Raw genomic sequence first — 18,747 nt, forward strand, 5'->3', positions numbered from 1 at the left:
AAGTGTGGCTGGATGATTTTACAAGTACTGAAAAACTTGTCCATACTACTAAACTTGGAAAGTTTAAAAAGAATCAAATCTGAGACCTGACATCTGTTAGATCTTTGATGGTGGTACTAATCTTCACCATTCTCACCCCCAGGATTTAATACTGGCTTTGATTTCATATCTTGTGGGGGGAGGCAGAAGGACGTTTCAGAGGCTTCCACTTACCTTTATAACCTTTCCCACTATAGCAGCTCTTCTTACTGCAATGAGGGGGATCCTCTAACTGCCAAGTTACTCACTCAGGGACTGAGGAAGTGACCACCAAGTGTGTGTTACAGACCCATTGAACCTACTGAAAGCCAGATGTTAGTCAGGACTCCACTTACTATTTCCTACCACCACCTAGTGTACCCCAGCTTTGAAGGGGGTTTATGATGACTTCAGGTCTACAACTATCAATGTAACTCAGACTTGTGTTCAACAGTCCTTGAAATGGCTGGGTAAGTCCCTTTTGAGGAATGACTTAGAATCAATACAGTGTCCACTTGCCACACTGTTTCAGGGTCCTTCCTCCTAGGAACCTGGCCAGCTCTTCAATTAATGAGTTCTACATCTGAAATTTGGCTCAGGTCTGGGAAATGAGGAAGACATCAAGACTTTTTATTGGGAAATAAACAACAAATTTCTTCTGCATAGTACAGGAAACTATATTAAATATCTTGTAGTAACCTATAATGAAAAAGAGTATGAAAACAAATATATGTATAGCCATGTATGACTGAAATATTATGCTGTACCCCAGAAACTGATACACTGTAAACTGACTATACTTCAATTTAAAAAAAAAAGAGTTTTTACTAGGGTGACTGCCCTCCCCATCCTGCTCCTCCAATCTTGTCTTCTTTTGATTGTAGATATTAAGTAGCAGCTTTGTTGGCTGTTCATCTATTTTGCCCCTAAAGACACCATGTCCTATGAACTATTTCCATTTCCACATGTCCCTGTGGGTCAACTCCCCCTTGACTGTCCCTTCAACCTTGCCAATTTTTGTGGTAAATGCAGCCCTCTGCCTTACCATGACTGAGCACTGCCGTCCGGCCTCTGCTGTTTTCAATAGGCCCTGCATCATCCCCATCACTCCTAAGGAGCCCAGCATGTGACCGCCTCTCCTGTGTCACCCCGCGCCTGCAGAAAAGAGCCACTACTGAATTTCTCCTCACCAGCACATACCTGCTGGCCTTGCTGAATGATATGTCCTCTGGGTCCTCCCCAAGTAACACAATCCTCTGCTGGGTCTTCTGGCCTGGTATAATGTAGCCACTACAGACTGCCCACCTTTCTGAAGCTCTTCCTTCTTTCTTCTACCATTTGCTGGGGCAACTCACAAATTCTCAGTTCGTTTGGTGTGGCCCGCTGCTTTCTCCAGGCTTCTTAGTGACATCCTGGTATCCTTTGAGATCATTGTCAGGCATTAAATTTTATGTCCCAAGAAAAGGACCCCAAGTCAATGAATTCTTCCTCATTCAGTTCTGTATTCTGGTTGTCCTGATCAACAACCCTCAAAACAGAATCCCAAAATCCCCTGGTTCCTACCAATACATGCTGGGTAATTCTGGAAGCTCCATCAGGATGTAATCTCTCTCCTTCCTTATCAGACCCAATGTGTCCTCAGCCAATTTACACTGGGATTTAACCTTGGTTATCAGCCAGGCAGCCAAGAGGGCAGGTGGGGTAGCTCTTGAAGGGGAAACCTATTATTTTGTCAGAGAGAAGGTTCCACCATGTTTGCCTGCATGGGAGGAGTGCTAGCTCTTAAAGGAGGGCTGGACAGCTCCTCAACCTTGAGGGCTCAGGAGAGTATGCAGAGCCACATCATTAGAGGTATCCCCCTACATGTCTCCTTCCCACGTGTCACTGTCAAATGGTTTTCTCAACTAGGACTCTGACCTGAGCGTAACAAAACTGTCTTGGCTGAGCATTTAAATGTCTCTAGATTATGCTGTATACCAGAAACTGACACACTATAACCGACTGTACTTCAGTTAAAAAAAAAAGTCTCTGGAGCCCAATGACTCTAGCTATTAAGTCCGGTTCTTACTCCTTAGCTGTGTTCACTCTCCGTGAAGATGATAAAGTCCTCTTTACAAGCTACCAAAGAAGCCCTCTGGCTCTCCACTTAGCTTTTAGGGGTTTGATAACTTCTTTTTCTTTTTCTTCATTATTCTTATACAGGACATCAGTACAATTTAGTAATAACCAGCCAACTCCACTGTTTTCTCCCTATCTTTCTCTGCCTGAATCATCACACCAGCAAAGGTGTGTTCCTTCCCCCTGGGATATTTTCCCAGGACACTACAAGTGGAATCTTCAGTCACCACATGCCAGGCATTATGTCCCACATTCCACCTGGGTTGAGATAGTCCCTGCTAGCCAGGTGATGAGTTATCCAGTTCAAAGCCCCATTGTACATCCTACTTTTCCAGACCATTTCCCAATACCGACTATTCCAGTTCAGGTTCTCTGAGAAGCAAATGCCAGAATATAATCAGATATGCAGAAGATTTATTTGGGGAAACACTTTTAAAAGATAAAGCAGAGAGGGGGGATCAGGATGTGGGGAGAGCCTCAGACCAGAATGCAGATCTGACACCTGTAAAAGGAGAGGAAGTGAAGGAAGGAGCATCTCATAGGAGAAGCTTCAGACTGTAGTGCAGCTCTTAGGAAGTCTTAGGCCAATTGGGAGGCTGTTAATTCTGCTTTAATCACCTTACATGTTTGATTACTGAAAGGACTCACTGGACTCCGAGAGTTTATTATACTCACAACTTTTTGTTTTCACACTTCATTTTTAGAGCAATTTTAATTTCATAGCAAAACTGAACAGAATGGACAGAGGTTTCTTATATACTCTGTCCCACACATGCCACAGCCTCCCCATTTCAACATCCCCCACCAGATTGGTACATTTACTATAACTGATGAACCTACATTGACCCGTCATTATCACCCAAAGTCCATAGTTTACATTAGGGTTCACTCTTAGCACAGAGCAGTTTTTCTGCTTGTTTGCTTTGGTTTTTTCACAGGCAAAGGATACAGTTTAGTAACAGCAAGAGAAGTTATGCAGTGAAGGGGCTGGAGATCTCAGGCACAGGCTTCCTTATCCTCGCACTGCTGGATTGCGCAGGGTGTGCTTTGTCTCCAGGTCTCAAACCACCATTGGCAGATGTACCAAGAAGGCCAAAATTGACTCATGGTGGGGCTCTCTTAGAGTGAGCTGATCGTGTAGGCACATTGTAGCTCCATAACCAGCCCTAATCATTCAAATCCCCGAGGCGCCACCCAAGAAACAATTATTAAACAATACTGACGAGCTGGTCTATCCTGCACACCAAACAATCCACAAACCAGTGGTCACAGAACATCATTTTTTATGTTCTATCATGTTGCCGAGGGTCAGCATCATGCTCCAGGCAGCTCTGTGGGTAAGCATGCAGCCAATCCAGACCATGCCATGCAGGAGCCCCAGAGCAAAGATCGCCCATTAGGGGAGGCCACGTCCAGGGCAAATGGCCCAGCTCTAGCACCTCTGCCATGCTCAGTTATTGACTAGGAGCAGCAGTCTGGGGGGAGCACGGCATCAGCGTAAATGCTGAGCAGATGTTAGGGTGCAGCAGTTGGGGGCTGTCAACCAACTACACTCCTTCGAGCTGGAGATCAGAGAGGCAAATACCTCCATAGCTACTAAAACCCACTCGGAAAGTTTTTAAAAGCTCCCTCTGACTGTTGTGTGACTCCTTTTTATCTCTCTAGTTTTTCCTCTTGCTGTATCTTAAACTCTCCAGCCATCCTGAACTACTTAAAGTTCCTGGAATAAAAGTCATTTACTTTCTCATCTCTGGGTCTTTGTACATGACCCTCTGCCAATAATAATACTGCTTCCTTCTTCCACTTCCTTTCCCTAACTTCTCCTCATTCTTCAGGTCTCCGTTTAGAGATCATTTCCCTGAGAAAACTTTCCGGCTCCCCTCCTACCCGCCTTCTGCTCTATGCTCTTGTAGCATCCTGTCCTCAATCCCATAGTAGCGCTCATCACACTACTGTAACTGCCTATAGACTTTGTCTGTGTCTTCCATTCACAGACCATAGTCTGTAAGAATAGGCGCTATGTCACACTGAATATTGCCTAGTGCGTGCCACACAGTAGGTAGTTAATAAATGCTTGCTGATCAACTACTGGATAACTGCACCCTATTGAGTTGCTTGGGGTTAAGAATAGAAAGTAAGATTAATGATTATTCAGCTCTTAATGTTTCCTTATATCCCATGGACATATACATGTCCTGAAGGGATAATCTTTCTGGGTTAGACCACAAATCTACTGCGTTAAGCCATCTTTCTGCTTTGGGCAACTCTGATGACAAGGCGCTCCTTCCTGGGTAGTCTGGTCTTATGTGCTTCCTGGTTGATCTCCGCAGTTCATTTAGAAGATTCTGGACAATGACTGTGTTCATTTGTGTGGGGAGTACGTCTTCCTTCTTTCACTCTCATGGGATGATCTATCATAACTTTTTCATAGCTTGTTATGAAAGATACCGGGTGAAAAAGGTTGTTATTATTCCTTCAAAGAAGTGAAGTTCTTCCTTAGCCTTGGCTCTGTTTTGCAGACTGAAAGACAAAGAGACCTCCATAAATAACCTTGGATACACCACTAAATTTTGCCAAGCATGTCTTTAGAAGCAGTTTCTCAGAGATACAACTAACAACGTTTAGTTCCTTCTGGGTACAAGTCAGGGGAAAAGGATGTAGGGAAGAGAGGCAGGGAGCTGGTGTTTATGTGCTGGGATGTGGGGCAGGTGTTTTACCTAAGTGATCTCACTTAATTCTCACTACAGTCCTAGGAAACATGTTTAATGATCCCCTGTTCTCTCTCTTTTCTTTCTTTCTTTCTTTTTTTTTTTTTAACCAAATAATACTTTTACCTGGGTCTCAAGAGAAACTGGTATTTGACGACCCTTCTAGGAGTCATTATAAAGAAACAGGCTTTGTCAAGAATTCAGTTTGTGTCTTCCTATAGCCACTTGGGTCCAACAGGAGAAGCAGCTTCTCTTTCCAGCATAGTTTGCAGAAACTTAAGTAGAATGTTTGGCAGATAAGACCAAGTGGAAAGGAAAGCAGTTTGCTATTGGTCTTTTCTTTGCAGCTATCATTTAAAATTGCCCAGCAGGGGACTAGTAGAGGGGAGAGGGTATAGGTCAGTGGTAGAGTGCTTGCTTAGAATGCACAAGGTCATGGGTTCAATCCCCCAGTACCTCCATTAAAATAAATAAGTAAACCAAATTACCTCCTCCTCCACTCAAAATGTAAAAAAAAAAAAAGTTTAGTTGCCCATCAGAGTGCAGTTGACTTTAGATCTTCATTAAGTGATTTAAAAAAGGATTCTATAGAAAGTAACTACCAAATATTTTACATTGAGACAAAACCCAAAAAGTCCAAAAATAAGATTTTTCTTGTAACAGCTTTATTGAGATATAATCCACATATTATACAATTCACCTATTTAAGCATACAATTCAGTGGTTTTAATATATGCACAGAATTGTGCAGTCATCATTACAATCAGTCAATTTTAGAACATTTTCCTCACTCCAGAAAGAAACCCTATATCAGTTAGCAGTCACCCCCAATCTTACCGTCTCAATCCCCACACTGCGCCTCCCCAACTCCAGCCCTAGGCAACCATTAATCTATTTTCTGTCTCTATGGATTTGCTTATTCTGGACATTTCATATAAATAGAATCATACAACACGTGGTCTTTAGTGTCTGGTTTCTTTCACTTAGCATAATGTTTTCAAGATTCATCTATGCTGTAGCATGTATTAGTACTTCATTTCTTTTTTGTGGCTGAATAATATTCCATTACATAGATATACCACTTTTTTCCAAATAATCACTTTTATTATGAAAGTAATAAAACTCTAACTGTAGAAAAGTGATAAATAAGATATAAAGAAAATAAAAATCACCCATTATCCTACCACCCAGAGACAGCCACCGTTGGTATCTCTCCTCCTGGATTTTAGTCTATGCACATATACTTGTAAATGAGATCACATTATGTGTAGTGTTTGTGCAACATGTATTTTTTATAGTGGTAAAATATATATAATGTAAAATTTACCATTTTAACTATTTTAAGTGTCCAATTCAGTGGCATTATATACGTTCGCACGGCTGCACAAACATCACCACCATCCATCTCAAAACTTTATCTTTCCAAACTGAAACTCCATACCCATTAAACAGTAACTCCCGATTTCCCCCCTCCCAGCCTCCTACCATTCTACTTTCTGTCTCTACAAATTTGACTACTCTAGGTACCTCATATAAGTGGAATCATATAATATTTGCCTTTTTGTGACTGGCTTATTTAACTTAGCATGATGGCCTCGAGTTCATCCATGTGCATATGTGAGAATTTCCTTTCTTTTTAAGGCTGATGACTAACATTCCATTGTATGTATATTCCACGTTTTGTTTGTCCATCACTGATGGACACCTGGGTTGCTTCCACCTCTTGACTAATGTGAATAATGTATCTATGAACATGGGTATATGTCTTCAAGACCTTGCCTTCAATTCATTTGGCTATATACTGCTGTTGAAACAGCAGACCTGCTGGTGTGTGTGTGTGTGTGTGTGTGTGAAAACCACCTTAAAATTAAACCTGGTTTGCCTTGGTCTAATGGCACCTTGACCATAGGTTACATTCACAAGACGTTTACTTCTCCCACTCCCCTAACTTACCTCTCGATTGTTTATTTCTAGTCTTTCATTCTCAGAGGGTTGACCTTTCTTGAACTCATCTCTGAATTGATAGTGACAGCCTCCCAGGTGCTGACAACAGGGATCAATTGTTTTTCATCTTCTTAGAAGGTATATCAGAATGTGATTAAAAGGCACAAGAGGGGTTAAGTTAGCTATGAAGGAAGGATTACTTTGTAAAATTGAATTTTTCACCCCTGCTTCACACCTTGCTCCACCTCCTACTTCAGCAAGGGGCAGCACCCAGTTACCCAAGGCACAAAGTTGGCATCCAATGATACTCCCTATTCCAAAGTGGTGGGGGCAATAACTCACAATTGAGCCAAAAGGTGTTCTAGGAACTAATATAAGGTCTTTATCAAATCATTTATCCTCCAAACAACCCTCTTATTATTTGCATTTTATACATGAGAAACTGAGGCAAAGAGAATTAAGACATAAACTTGCCCGAGATTATACAAGTAGTAGCTAGAATCCCAAACAGGACTTCAGGCTTCAAAGTCCCCACTCTAAACCTCTGGGGTGGCTGGTGCACATCTGTCTCTCCTCCTCTACAAGCTTCTTCCTGACTGGTTTCCAATCCATTTCCCGTATTTTTGTTCTACAACTCAAATGGAAACATGCCATCCCTATAGTTTAAAACTCGACCTCTCCATTGCTCCGGTGCTCTTAACAAGTCCAGCTTCTTAGCCTTCCCTGACCTCTGTGTTGTCCTCTCATGTCAGTCTACCACCTTTTAACTTTTTAGTTCCTGGAATTCACCCTTGTTGTATTCTCATTGCTTAATTATCCTATTCCACCACCTCAATCCCACCCAACCCCCGCCTGGAAAAAAAGGACTGGAACCAATAACATTTGTTAGCTGAACTGTTGAAAAGCAACCGTGGTTTATTCCTGGACAGTGTTATAGACACGAATTGTGAAATCTTTATCCGGGCTTCTTTCAAAACTGGATGAATTCTCATTCGGTGTTCTTACAACATTTCGATCAGAGTGCTTCACCATCTTGTAGTGCCACTGTTGACTTTTGTCTGTATCCTCACCAAGCCTCCTGTTTCTGATTCTGTAATTCTCTGCCTGCTCACTATGTGATCTAGTGTGGATGAAAGAGCTGAGCAAAACAGTTCTTTCGCTGCCGACCTAAATGACTAACTTCATGACCTCTCAAGGTCTCGCCTCCAAGCTCCATGTAACTCCGGTTCCGACACTGGGAAGGCTGTCCCTGGCTCGCGAGGGGCCGCCGGAGCCGCCAGTCCTGGGCCGACAAGCTGTGGGGCTGCCGCGGCCTGAGCCCTCCTCCTCGGCCCTCCTCCCAGCTCTCTGGAGAAGGGAGAGGATGCAGGCGCCGGAGAAACGTGGGCTTAGGGAACAGTGAAAAATCTAGTTCGAGTAGAGCCCCCTCGGGTAACGCGGCTAAGAACCAGGGACTTCTCCCACCGCCCCCCCTCCTCAGCCGGCCCGGGCCTCTTTATTTCCCCACTCGGAACAAACAGCCTGCAGTTCCCGCAGCTGCAGCGCGAGACGCGAAACGCGCGCCGGGAGCGGGGCCGGGCGGGACTCAGCCGCTCGCGCCGCTCCTCCCGCGCTCCGGCGCCGGGCCCGGGCAGGGGCGGCGCGAGACGGGCCTGGCGGTGCGGCCTCCCTCCCCCTCCCTCCGGCCCGGCCGAGGGCGGGGGCGTAGGGGCGAGGCTAGGCCCCACTCCGCCGCACCCCCGCCCCGGGCAGGCGCGGGCGGAGCCCAGCCAGCCTCAGCCGGCGGCGGCGGGAGCAGCGCCGCGCCGCGCCGCGGGCAGCGAGCTCCGCATTCGAACCTCCCTCGCAAAGACTGTCTCCGCCCCACAATGCACCGCGGCGGGCAGCCTTTGAAAAAGCGGCGCGGCTCGTTCAAGATGGCGGAGCTCGACCAGTTGCCTGACGAGAGTGAGTAGCACCTCAAAGCACCCCCCCTCTTCCCGCCGGCCGCCTGCCCCCGGGCTGCATCGGCCGGGACGGGCGGCCGTGCCCTCAGCTGGGCAGGTGGGCTGACTGCCAGCCCCACCGTGGTCCCCTGGTCCTCCCACCCCGGTGTTGCCGCCGCGTCGCCGCCTTTGTTATGGTGTCTGTGTGTTGGTTTCTGGGGTTGTGTGCGCGCCAGGGCCGGAAACCGAAAGCCCCGGGGCCCAGCCCGTGCCGGGCGGAGGCAGTGGCCGGTCCCCTGGCCCGATTCGGGGCCCCTGCCGCGGTGAGGGAAGCGCGGCCCCCGGCCGCGGGGGCTGTCCTCACCGCCGGCACCGCTCGCCCGGCGCGGAGAGACGCCTGGCGGGGTTATGTAACTCGCCTGTCCGGGGGCCGGGAAGGGCTCGGGCTGGGGAGGGGGGTGGTCGCAACCTTTCTTCTTGCCCCGGCTTCTGATCTTGTCCTGTCACAGTTCCTGCATCTACAGGCGCTTGTGATCTTCACTGCCCTTCCCTCCCTCCGGTGTGTCCACCCCTGGAAGTGTTTCCGTGTCAAAGGGCTGGCCCCTTCCCCTGGGACCACAGGTGGCTTTGGACCTTTCAAGAGATAATCCAGACTGGGTACACAAGTGTTCAGGTAGCCCCCATCTGTAGAGTTTCTTCTGTGCGTATGTGTCTTAAGAATCATGGGGGTACCTTTATGCATGGATGTGTCCATCACAGCCTGCATAGACAGTACTCTTCCGGACATACCCCTGTGCATTGCCTCCCTTGCCCATGTTTACTCATCTCGCCGTCTCAGACATGTATGCTCACTTATGTTTAGTAAGTAAAAGCACTAATTCCGTAGTTTAAGCACAGCAGTACCTAATTTTGTAATTTACAGTATTGTATAAAGTATATTAAAAAGCAAATCTTTTAGTTAATTACAAAGGGTCCTGATCCACATTCACCGTTAAGTTTATGCATACATATCATTTGTGCGAGTTTTAGTGTAACAAAAACAAAAGGCTGTTAAACCTATCTGTGCAAGACGCTTTTAAAATGAGAGCTCAATACAACCCATCCTGTTTTCCTTATAGGATCATATATTCTTAATGTGTGATAAAGTTAACAGTTTGAGTTGCCAAACTGGTGAAAAGTTGTATTAAAATAGTTTGTGTTTTAAGTTTGCTCCAGACCAGGGGCTGAATTCCAGTAGAACTTTCTCAGTGATGGAAATGTTCTATTTTTTGATGTCCACTAGGGTAGCCACTAGCTTCATGTGGCTATGGAACTCTTCAGATGTGGCTAGAGAGACAGAGGAACTGAGTTTTTATGTTTCATCTGATTTTTGTTTATTTAAATTAAACAGGTGTGTGTGGCTGATGGCTACTGTGTTGGACAAGTCACAACTGTACACCTCCCATGAATTTTATTGTTTCTTGTTTGGCAAATAGAGTTGATTGCGATTTAGGACGCTCCTAAATAAAGGTGGGCCTACTGAACACAATATGCTTCTCATCTTGAAATCTTTGCTCTCTTTGTTATTTAAGATGTTTTATCACCCCTTGGAAGTCAAGGACACTAGATAACTGTCATTTAGAATATTTGCTAATCATCATTAAACATTTATTGAGGAGTTACTGTAGTTCTTTGTAGACACTTGGGGCTCATACTGGGGTTCAAATTCCAGCTCTACTCTCAAACTATGTAACATAGTCATTTATATTGCTTTGTGACATCTGGTGCACAAGGGTGTGTGTGGGCATACCTTAACTTGTGTCGTGTCTTATTTAGCTTGACTACAGCTTGTTGAAAGCAGGGATTGCCTTACTTGGTTTGTCACAAATCAGGTATATTTAAATACTTAGTTTATGGAATTGAATGTAGTGTAAGAGTCATTGTTAACAAAACTGGGGCAGAGGTTTGAAAAAGGAAAATGATTTCAGTTTGATACTGGAAGTAGCAATTTGTTTCTTTGCCAATTTTATTTGAGGCAGCTAGTTTTTAAGTTATCCCATAGCCAGTATAACCTCAGTAATAAAAGCTACTATTTATTGTGTACTTACTATGAACCAGATATGCGAAGCATAATGTATATATTCGCTTATTTAATCCTCATTCCAAGTTAGATAAGTATTCTTACTAATTTGATTTTAGATTTGAGGTAACCAGGCTATCTTCAGCCCAGATCCTTCCTCTGAGCTCCTGTACTTAATATTACCTCTTGCCCATTTCACATCACCTCTTAATGTCTCAAAGGTCCCTCCAGCCTTACGGGTTCAAGATCTACTTCATAATCCTACCCCAGTACAGAGATATTTCCAGTGGTTCCTGTTGTAATGAATGGTACCACTAAGCATTTAGTTGAAACCTAGATAGAGGTTATCTTCAGCACTTCCCATTTTTAAGCCTTTACTAAATCTTGTAACTTTTACCTTCTAAATGTCTCTCGGTTTTACCTATTTCTCACCTTCACCCTAGCCCAAGGCCCCCCTTTTTTTGTGGGGCCTTTGCACATGTTGTTCTCTCTGCTTGGAAAGCTTTTCCTTCCCAGTTCCAGTTAACTTCTACTTATCTTTTAGATCACATTTTAAGCTTCTGTCCTCCCTGACAAATACTACATCTTATTAAATCTTTTCATACCACTGTGTAATTTCTTAGTGGCAACTGTCACAGTTGGCAGCCTTACGTTTGTTACTGTGATTCTTTGGTTGGCTTTGATTAGATGCCCCACCACTTGACCTTTTTTCATACCACTCTTCCCCTTCGAGCGACTTCTCAAGCACATTGCCCCCTACTTTCCTTGACTATTCTTAATGTTTTACCTTAGGGCTTTTTTACCTATTTCTTTTGCCTTGACTCATTGCTTGACCTTCTGCCCTCTCATGGCTAGTCCTTCTCAGATGTTAACTCCTCAGAGACGCCTTCCCTAACTACTCTACATAAAGTTACTCCCTACACTGAGACCCCTTGTTTATTTCCTTTATAGCAACCTCCTCCAGTGTGGTTGTCATTTTATGTACTTGTTTATTGTGTGTCTCTTCCCACTACATAGTAATCTCCCTGAAAACAGAGATTTTGTCTGTCTTTTCCTTGAGATAACCCCAGTCCCTAGAATAGTGCTATGGCAGATATTCAGTGAATATTTATTGAATGAATGAACACCCCCAGTTAAAGCAGGATTCTATTTAATTGAATTCATCTGCCTATAAAATAATATTCTTAATTTAATAGTTTTGTTTTAATTGATCAAAGTAAGTTTGATATAAAAGTTAGTCATGTACTATGTGCACTGTTCTCGAAGCAGTTTTACATATACTAACTCATTTATTTCCCATTTTACAAAAGAAAAATAAGCACAGAGAGGTTAAGTAACTTGCTTAAGGTAACACAGTAAGAAAGCAGAGCCAAAATTCAAACACACCTAGTCTGCATGTGTGTTCTTACCCACTATGCTCTACTGTCTCTCAAGAAAGGAAGAAGGTTAAAGGTGGTAGGTCAGAATCTGCAGGATATAGTCCCTGCCTTCATGGAGCAGGAATGAATATCTTTACAGCTTACACCTCTTCCTTCAGATCACTGCTCAAATATCACCCTTCATAGAAGCTAATCATGAACACCTCATAGAAAAATAGTCTTCCCTCTACCAACCCCTGCCCTACATTCCCTATCCTTATTATCCTGCTTTATTATTTTTTTTCCAGTAGTGCTTATCATCCCTTGATAATGGGTATTTGTTTGTTTCCCCTCACGAGAATGTACATTGCAGGGAAGCATCAGGACCATCAACTTTGTTTTGTGTGCTGTCAGTATTCTAGTGCCTAGAGCAGGGACCAGGATGCAGTCAGCATTCTACACATACTCACTGAATGACTAAATGGTTACTGCTTTTTCTCAAATGAACCATATTTCTCTTGGTAGCTGCATCGATATGTACCCTGTCTACTACTGCTGCTTCCCAGTTGTGCTGTATTGTTTGAGGCTTTTTAGCAAGACTTTATGGCCTCTCTCCCCCACTTTTTCCCGTACGGTTTTACAGCCTTTGATCATTAACTTCAGTTTGCCATATAGAAGCTGTTAAGGGATCCTGTTAACCATTCTCCACATCTAGGCAAGGGAGTAGGGGAAAGCAAGAGTGACTTTGATGTTGATGGGTTATCTGTTCTTTAAGCCTCTCATACTGCCTTGCAGAGAAGTTAGTTGAGGATCAGAGATCTGAGATACATAAAAATGTTTCATAGCTAGAACTGGAATACTTTATCTGTTATTTCTCAAAATCTTTTATCCATTTATATGAATTGTAAATCATTGCTTCTTTTGTTAAACACCAAGGAGAATTAATCTGTTTTCTCTGATTTTTGTACTTAGTTCATATTCTTCTATCTTACTTTATTCCCTGAGATCATCCTTTATTTATTTATTTTTCTGTTTTGTGTAATGTCATAACGGACTGGCCCCTTAAAGATGTTTACAGACATTTTTAGCAAGCCACTTACAAATTTGTCTTTTCTCAATGTAAGTAAACAGCCAACCTTTCAAATAACATCACCACTGCCTGATTTTAGATTATATTTTTTCAAACAAATGGATGTCACAGTAACTGAGATGAGAAATAATTGATTCTAAAATAAAACAAATTTTTAAGTGAGGAATGATAAATAATAATTTGGCTATACTAAAAGAAAAAAGGCATTCTAAACGATTTTTTTTGACTTAGAAGAGGGAGACTTTGCTCATCAATAATTATATGAATAATTTCTACTTTGGAGCATGGAAAGGTTTTTGTCCTGTTAATTTCTTTTATTGAGATATAATTAACATACATGTTACACATGTTTTTATGTTACATATATGTTACCAACATTGTATTAGTTTTAGGTGTACAGCATAATGACTTGACATATGTATTTGCATATTATAAAATAATTATCACAGTAAGTTTAGTTAACACCTATCACCAGAGTTACAGTTTTTTTCTTATGATGAGAACTTTTAAGATCTACTCTTTTAGCAACTTTCAAATATACAGTATAGTATTGTTAACTAGTTACCATGCTGTATATTACATCCCTAGGACTTATTTATCTTATAACAGCAAGTTTGTACCTTTTGGCTCCATTTACCTATTTTGCCCATCCCCCACCCCCTGCCTCTGGCAAACACCAGTTTGTTCTCTATATCTATGAGTTTGGTTTTGTTTTTGGTTTTGGGTTTTTTTAGATGTCATATAAAAGTAAGAGAGTTCATCCTTTATTATTTTCAAATGACTTGAGCTTCTTAGTAGTATACATATCCAACTCTGAAATTTTCAGTTTAGTCCTCTCGCTCTCTCATAAAAACTTCTTTCCCTATCAGTTCTTCCCCTCACCCATAGATCCTGCTCTTTATTTACACCAGAACCTGTTGCCCAGTGTTTCTCAAATGGGCCTGAGGGTTACCTGCAATAGAATCCCCTGAGGACCTTTATTAATCATACAGATTCTGCATGTGTGAGGAGCTCCCAAGTTATTCTATACACTAATGTTTTAGTCAGTGAACCCCTCCAACTCCACGCCAGCTGCTCTTGGCTATTCTGAACTCCCTAATCCAGCTTGGATCTTTCAGAGTTGCACACACCTGCATTCTAGACTTCCTGCTGACAGTCCCTGGATCGTTTCCATTTTCTTTTTTCTCCACTCTGATACCACTTCTGATCTTTGCCTCAATAAACATCAGTTCCCTTTTCTCTTTTCCTTCTCCAGTACTGACACACTTCTGGATAAGGATTCAGAATTGCTTCGGTCCCTACTCTTCCTCTTTCCACATTTTTCTTTCTTAGAGAGGTCTCCAGTTCTCACAGTTTCAAACATGACTCCCAAATATCTCCAGTTCTCCTTATGTTATCTGAGTTCTGGTCAGTAGCTTGAATTGTCTACTGGTTATTTTGCACTGCACATCCCACTGTCACTTCAATCTCAACTTTGCTAAAAAATGGATCACATTTACCCCTAAACCAAGCTCTTCTTTGCTCACTTTGATTATAAAGTAATACAGATTTGTTTTCATTGCAGGCTCTTCAGCAAAAGCCCTTGTAAGTTTAAAAGGTAAGAATCATAGCACGATTCTTTAGGTATGGCATAAACAAGAAATTTAATTCATTAAGTTAATTTGGATATAGTATTTTTCTTTTCTTTTCAAGTTATGATTCACTATAGCTTTTAGATACTGGTTTTCACTGATGATAACTTTAAATTCATATGGCAAATTAGCCCTTGGTTTTTCCCCCTAGAATTTTCTTTTTCATTTTTCAGTTTTATTAAGTAGAATTGTTACAGTTTGACTGCACATATACAATATATTGCATATAAATACATATACACAATATACTGCACATATTTTTAAAATTTATATATATGTACCATTCATTGTTTCTTTTTTATTTTATTTTTTATTGAGTTATAGTCAGTTTACAATGTTTTGTCAATATCTGGTGTACAGCACAATTTTTCAGTCATACTTGAATATACGTATATTCATTTTCATATTCTTTTTCACTGTGAGCTACTACAGGATCTTGTATATATTTCCCTGTGCTATACAGTATGTTCATTGTTTCTAAGAGTTTAGAGCTTTAGCCTTTTAAACTTAACATAGTTATCAAATCCCCCTAGAATTATTGATTAAAGAACCTTCTAACTAAACATTCCAGACAATTCTCACTAGATCTAAATCATTTATTAAACAACTGAGCTAAGCTGTAGTTTTACATAATCATTTATTTTTTAAGAATCTTATCTTCTAAGTAATAATGCAAGTCTCTTGAAATAAAAGAATGATAGTACTTTTTCTGGGAAAAAGTTAGACATGTTCCTTGGTCTTGCTGTTTCTGTCTGTAAGTATATTAGACCAACCATCTTAATATAATTTGTTTTGAAATTTTGCCTCTTGAGCAAGATTCTGGTGGTTAAGTAAATTTGGAACCAATCTAGATCCTCTTAAAGGTTCATTAGTACTTTTAGTTTTAAAGCTATGGTGTACTTTGGATTGGTGATCTATCAAATTAAGTTCTTCTAGCTTGACAACACTTATCTTCCAGAATTACCCTAATTTATTTGCCTAGTAAGATCAACCCCATCCCATCTCTTTTCTTTTGTATTTCTTAAAATATACATCTGAAAAAGTATTCCATTAATTTGTTCCTCTCAATATTAGAGCCATTTTTCTTTTTAAGAAAATATATGTGATGTAAATTTTTATAGAAAAAATTAGAAAATACTGTTGAGCAATTAGAAGGAAATAAAAATAACTATCTTGTGTATATTCATCCCAGTTTTCTGTATCTCTAAATAAATTCACCTTCTTTATAAAAATTAAACTCACCTTCTTTGTTTTTATAACATGTCTTAATATTAATAATGTCAATTACTTGATTAGATTTTTTTCTGGTTGCTTACAACTCTGAAGACGTTTCTTTGAATTAAGGAAAACAGAAGCACCACACATTTCATTTTTGGATGTCAGAGGTTTCACACATTGAAGTAGAAAGCATTTAGAAATATGCTCTAAATTCAAGGATAAAGGAGCTTTTTCGATTTTTTTCCTTGCCTGCTTTCAGTCAGATTACTGAGATAGTTCTTGGCAAATTAGAATAGAGGAATTATTGAAACTCAAAATGAAATAAGCCACACATGTTTTAATATGAAAATTTAATACTTTCAAGTAGCATTGCCTTGTCAAATTATTTAGTGATTTTGAAAGAAAATTACAGAAGAGATTTTTCGTTGTAATAAACTAAAATTATTATAGTCAATATATTTTTTCTATATTGGTAAATATTTCAGATATATTATGTTATTAAAAAGCCAGTGTTTATAGTATGAAATCCTTTGAGCTAAACTTAAATCTTATTAATAATAATTATTTATTACAGAGGGAAGCTTATCTAACACATGGAATGAAAAGTACAATTCTTTACAAAAAACACCTGTTTGGAAAGGCAGGAATACAGGCTCTGCTGTGGAAATGGTAAGAAATTAGTTTTTCTTATACTTTAGAATATGATTGCTAAATTGTCTGTATTATTGTCATGTGCACATTCTTACAGCACTGTAAAAATTTTCTAAAGTTTTTTCCCTAACTCCAAGCATTTGTGTCTTTAATCATCATTAAGCAGTATTTGATCATATTTAGATAAATAATCTGTACACTGTGATAATCTGATCATCATTAAGAATTTGTTAAGTAATTGTAGTTTCTTTAAATAGGCAAAACCAAAAAACTCCAACAACCTAAAATCTTCTTTTTAATAGATTTTTAATAATTCAGTAGGTTTTATTTTAATAAAAAATTTTACATAACTCTGATCCCTGCAAAAAGATATGTAAATAAGTGGTAAGATACTGAAATCTTGTGTAGGCCTAGGGTAAGTGCAGTTAGGGGTGGAAAGTAGAGATGAGCATATAATTGGCATGACTCACAATTTTGGGAGCCTCTGTTCTTCCCCTGCCCAGCCAGGTAGCCAGGGAATTTTAGGGGTCAGTAATGAAACAAGTGTGGAGCTGGGTTAGACAGTAACTGTCACAGTAGCCTGGGCTATTGGCCACAGTGAATGTGAAGGACTCTCCACACTCTTATCAGTTCTATCACCATGATTCTCTTCCTCCTCTCTGCCCACAGTCAAAGGAGGGGAACAGGATAGAAGGGATTCCTATCAGGGCTATGCAGTGTTGAGACTCTCAGTGGGTTTAATTTCAAGGGTCCATACCTCTAGCTTTGATCCAGTTGGATGCTTCCCATATGTTGCTAGCTCTCTGCAACCTTCTGCATAGGCATGGAACTGTCTTTAATGGTGGGAGAAGGATTTGAAAAAGGATGTGGGTGGTATTGGGATATTATTTCTTTTGTTCTTCTCTATTAATAAAATGTCTGAACCTAGGATGGACTGTGAAACTTTTCACATTATAGATCCTTAAGTGTGTGATACTTAAAAAATTTAGTTCTTTGGATACTTAAAAAATTTAGTTCTACAGGTATTTATCAAGTATCTGTTATAGGTGTCTTGTGTTTTATTTACAAGTGGAAATCTGTCAATAACTTTTGACAGCAGATCTAGTCTAATATTATATACCTTTAGAATTACTCTCTAGAGTGATCTAGTATCTTTGTCCCAGCCCAGCCCTATGCAACAGACACATGTGAAACACCCACTGGTATTAATCCAAGCACTAGCATAATGAGAACTGGAATTTCCAGAACTTAATTTTCCTATCGTCAACATTTAAGACTGCTTGTGTCCTATACAAAGAAGACTTGGGTTCTAGTTTTAATTATCAGCTTGGTGTTTCATTTGTAAACAAATTACGTAAATATGTATTTTTCTACTTTCTAAAATTTAAGATTATTTATTTATATTGACTTTGTGTGCTTTGTATTACCCATTCTTTATCCTTCCATACTGCTGATAATTCAGAGTTAGCTGGATTTTCCAAGTATAGAATTGTGTTTTGGAACAAAATTGAGAAGTGTTTGGCCTTTTCATTAAATAATAAAAATTTCTATCATAGCCTTTCAGAAATTCAAAACGAAGTCGGCTTTTTTCTGATGAAGATGACAGACAAATAAATACAAGGTCACCTAAAAGAAACCAGAGGGTTGCAATGGTTCCACAGGTATGTGTGTGCTAAAATTTTGTTTCACAAAAAGAAGTGAGCAATTGCTCAGCATAACAAAGTTTATATTTATTGTTCTATTGCATTTTGAGTAACAGGTTCTTTTCTTTAAATCAGGACTCCAGCTCAGTTCCTATTTTAGTTACCTAGAAAAGGCCATTATTTTGTTGATGGACTTTAACCCAGAGTAAAAAGCCAGTCCTCAGTCTTATAAATGCACACTTTTCTTCTAAACATGGAGATAATGGACATTAAACAAATGGATTTAGCAAATTGGAATCAGTCTGGAGTTTTGGGTGGAAATCAGAGGGGGAAAATCGTTTTACTTTATCACTGAGGGAAGTATGTTGAAGACTTTCTTTATCC

At 40.5% G+C, this 18,747-nt stretch overlaps 1 protein-coding gene and 1 long non-coding RNA gene across 3 annotated transcripts in view; one reads left to right on the forward strand and one right to left on the reverse strand.

Annotated features, from left to right (window-relative positions):
- Positions 1-2,451: 2,451 nt before the first annotated feature.
- Positions 2,452-9,303, reverse strand: LOC116659266. Its single transcript, XR_004314510.1, has 3 exons — positions 9,183-9,303; positions 6,798-6,918; positions 2,452-4,656 (listed from the first exon to the last, which is right to left on the reverse strand). It is a non-coding gene; the product is annotated as an uncharacterized LOC116659266 (long non-coding RNA).
- LIN9 (lin-9 DREAM MuvB core complex component) overlaps positions 8,373-18,747 on the forward strand; it is a 50,873-nt gene continuing 40,498 nt past the window's right edge. The window contains exons 1-5 of one of the 2 annotated variants that reach the window (XM_032466586.1): positions 8,384-8,735; positions 10,104-10,222; positions 14,785-14,817; positions 16,644-16,738; positions 18,277-18,381. In XM_032466586.1, coding sequence (XP_032322477.1) covers positions 16,736-16,738; positions 18,277-18,381 — 108 coding nt within the window. In that variant the 5' untranslated portion in view covers positions 8,384-8,735; positions 10,104-10,222; positions 14,785-14,817; positions 16,644-16,735. Of the gene's footprint in view, positions 8,736-10,103; positions 10,223-14,784; positions 14,818-16,643; positions 16,739-18,276; positions 18,382-18,747 lie in introns of both variants that reach the window. The other variant, XM_032466585.1, reaches the window with a different exon arrangement.

This window comes from Camelus ferus, chromosome 23 (genome assembly GCF_009834535.1).
Source record: "Camelus ferus isolate YT-003-E chromosome 23, BCGSAC_Cfer_1.0, whole genome shotgun sequence".
Lineage (NCBI taxonomy): Eukaryota > Metazoa > Chordata > Mammalia > Artiodactyla > Camelidae > Camelus > Camelus ferus.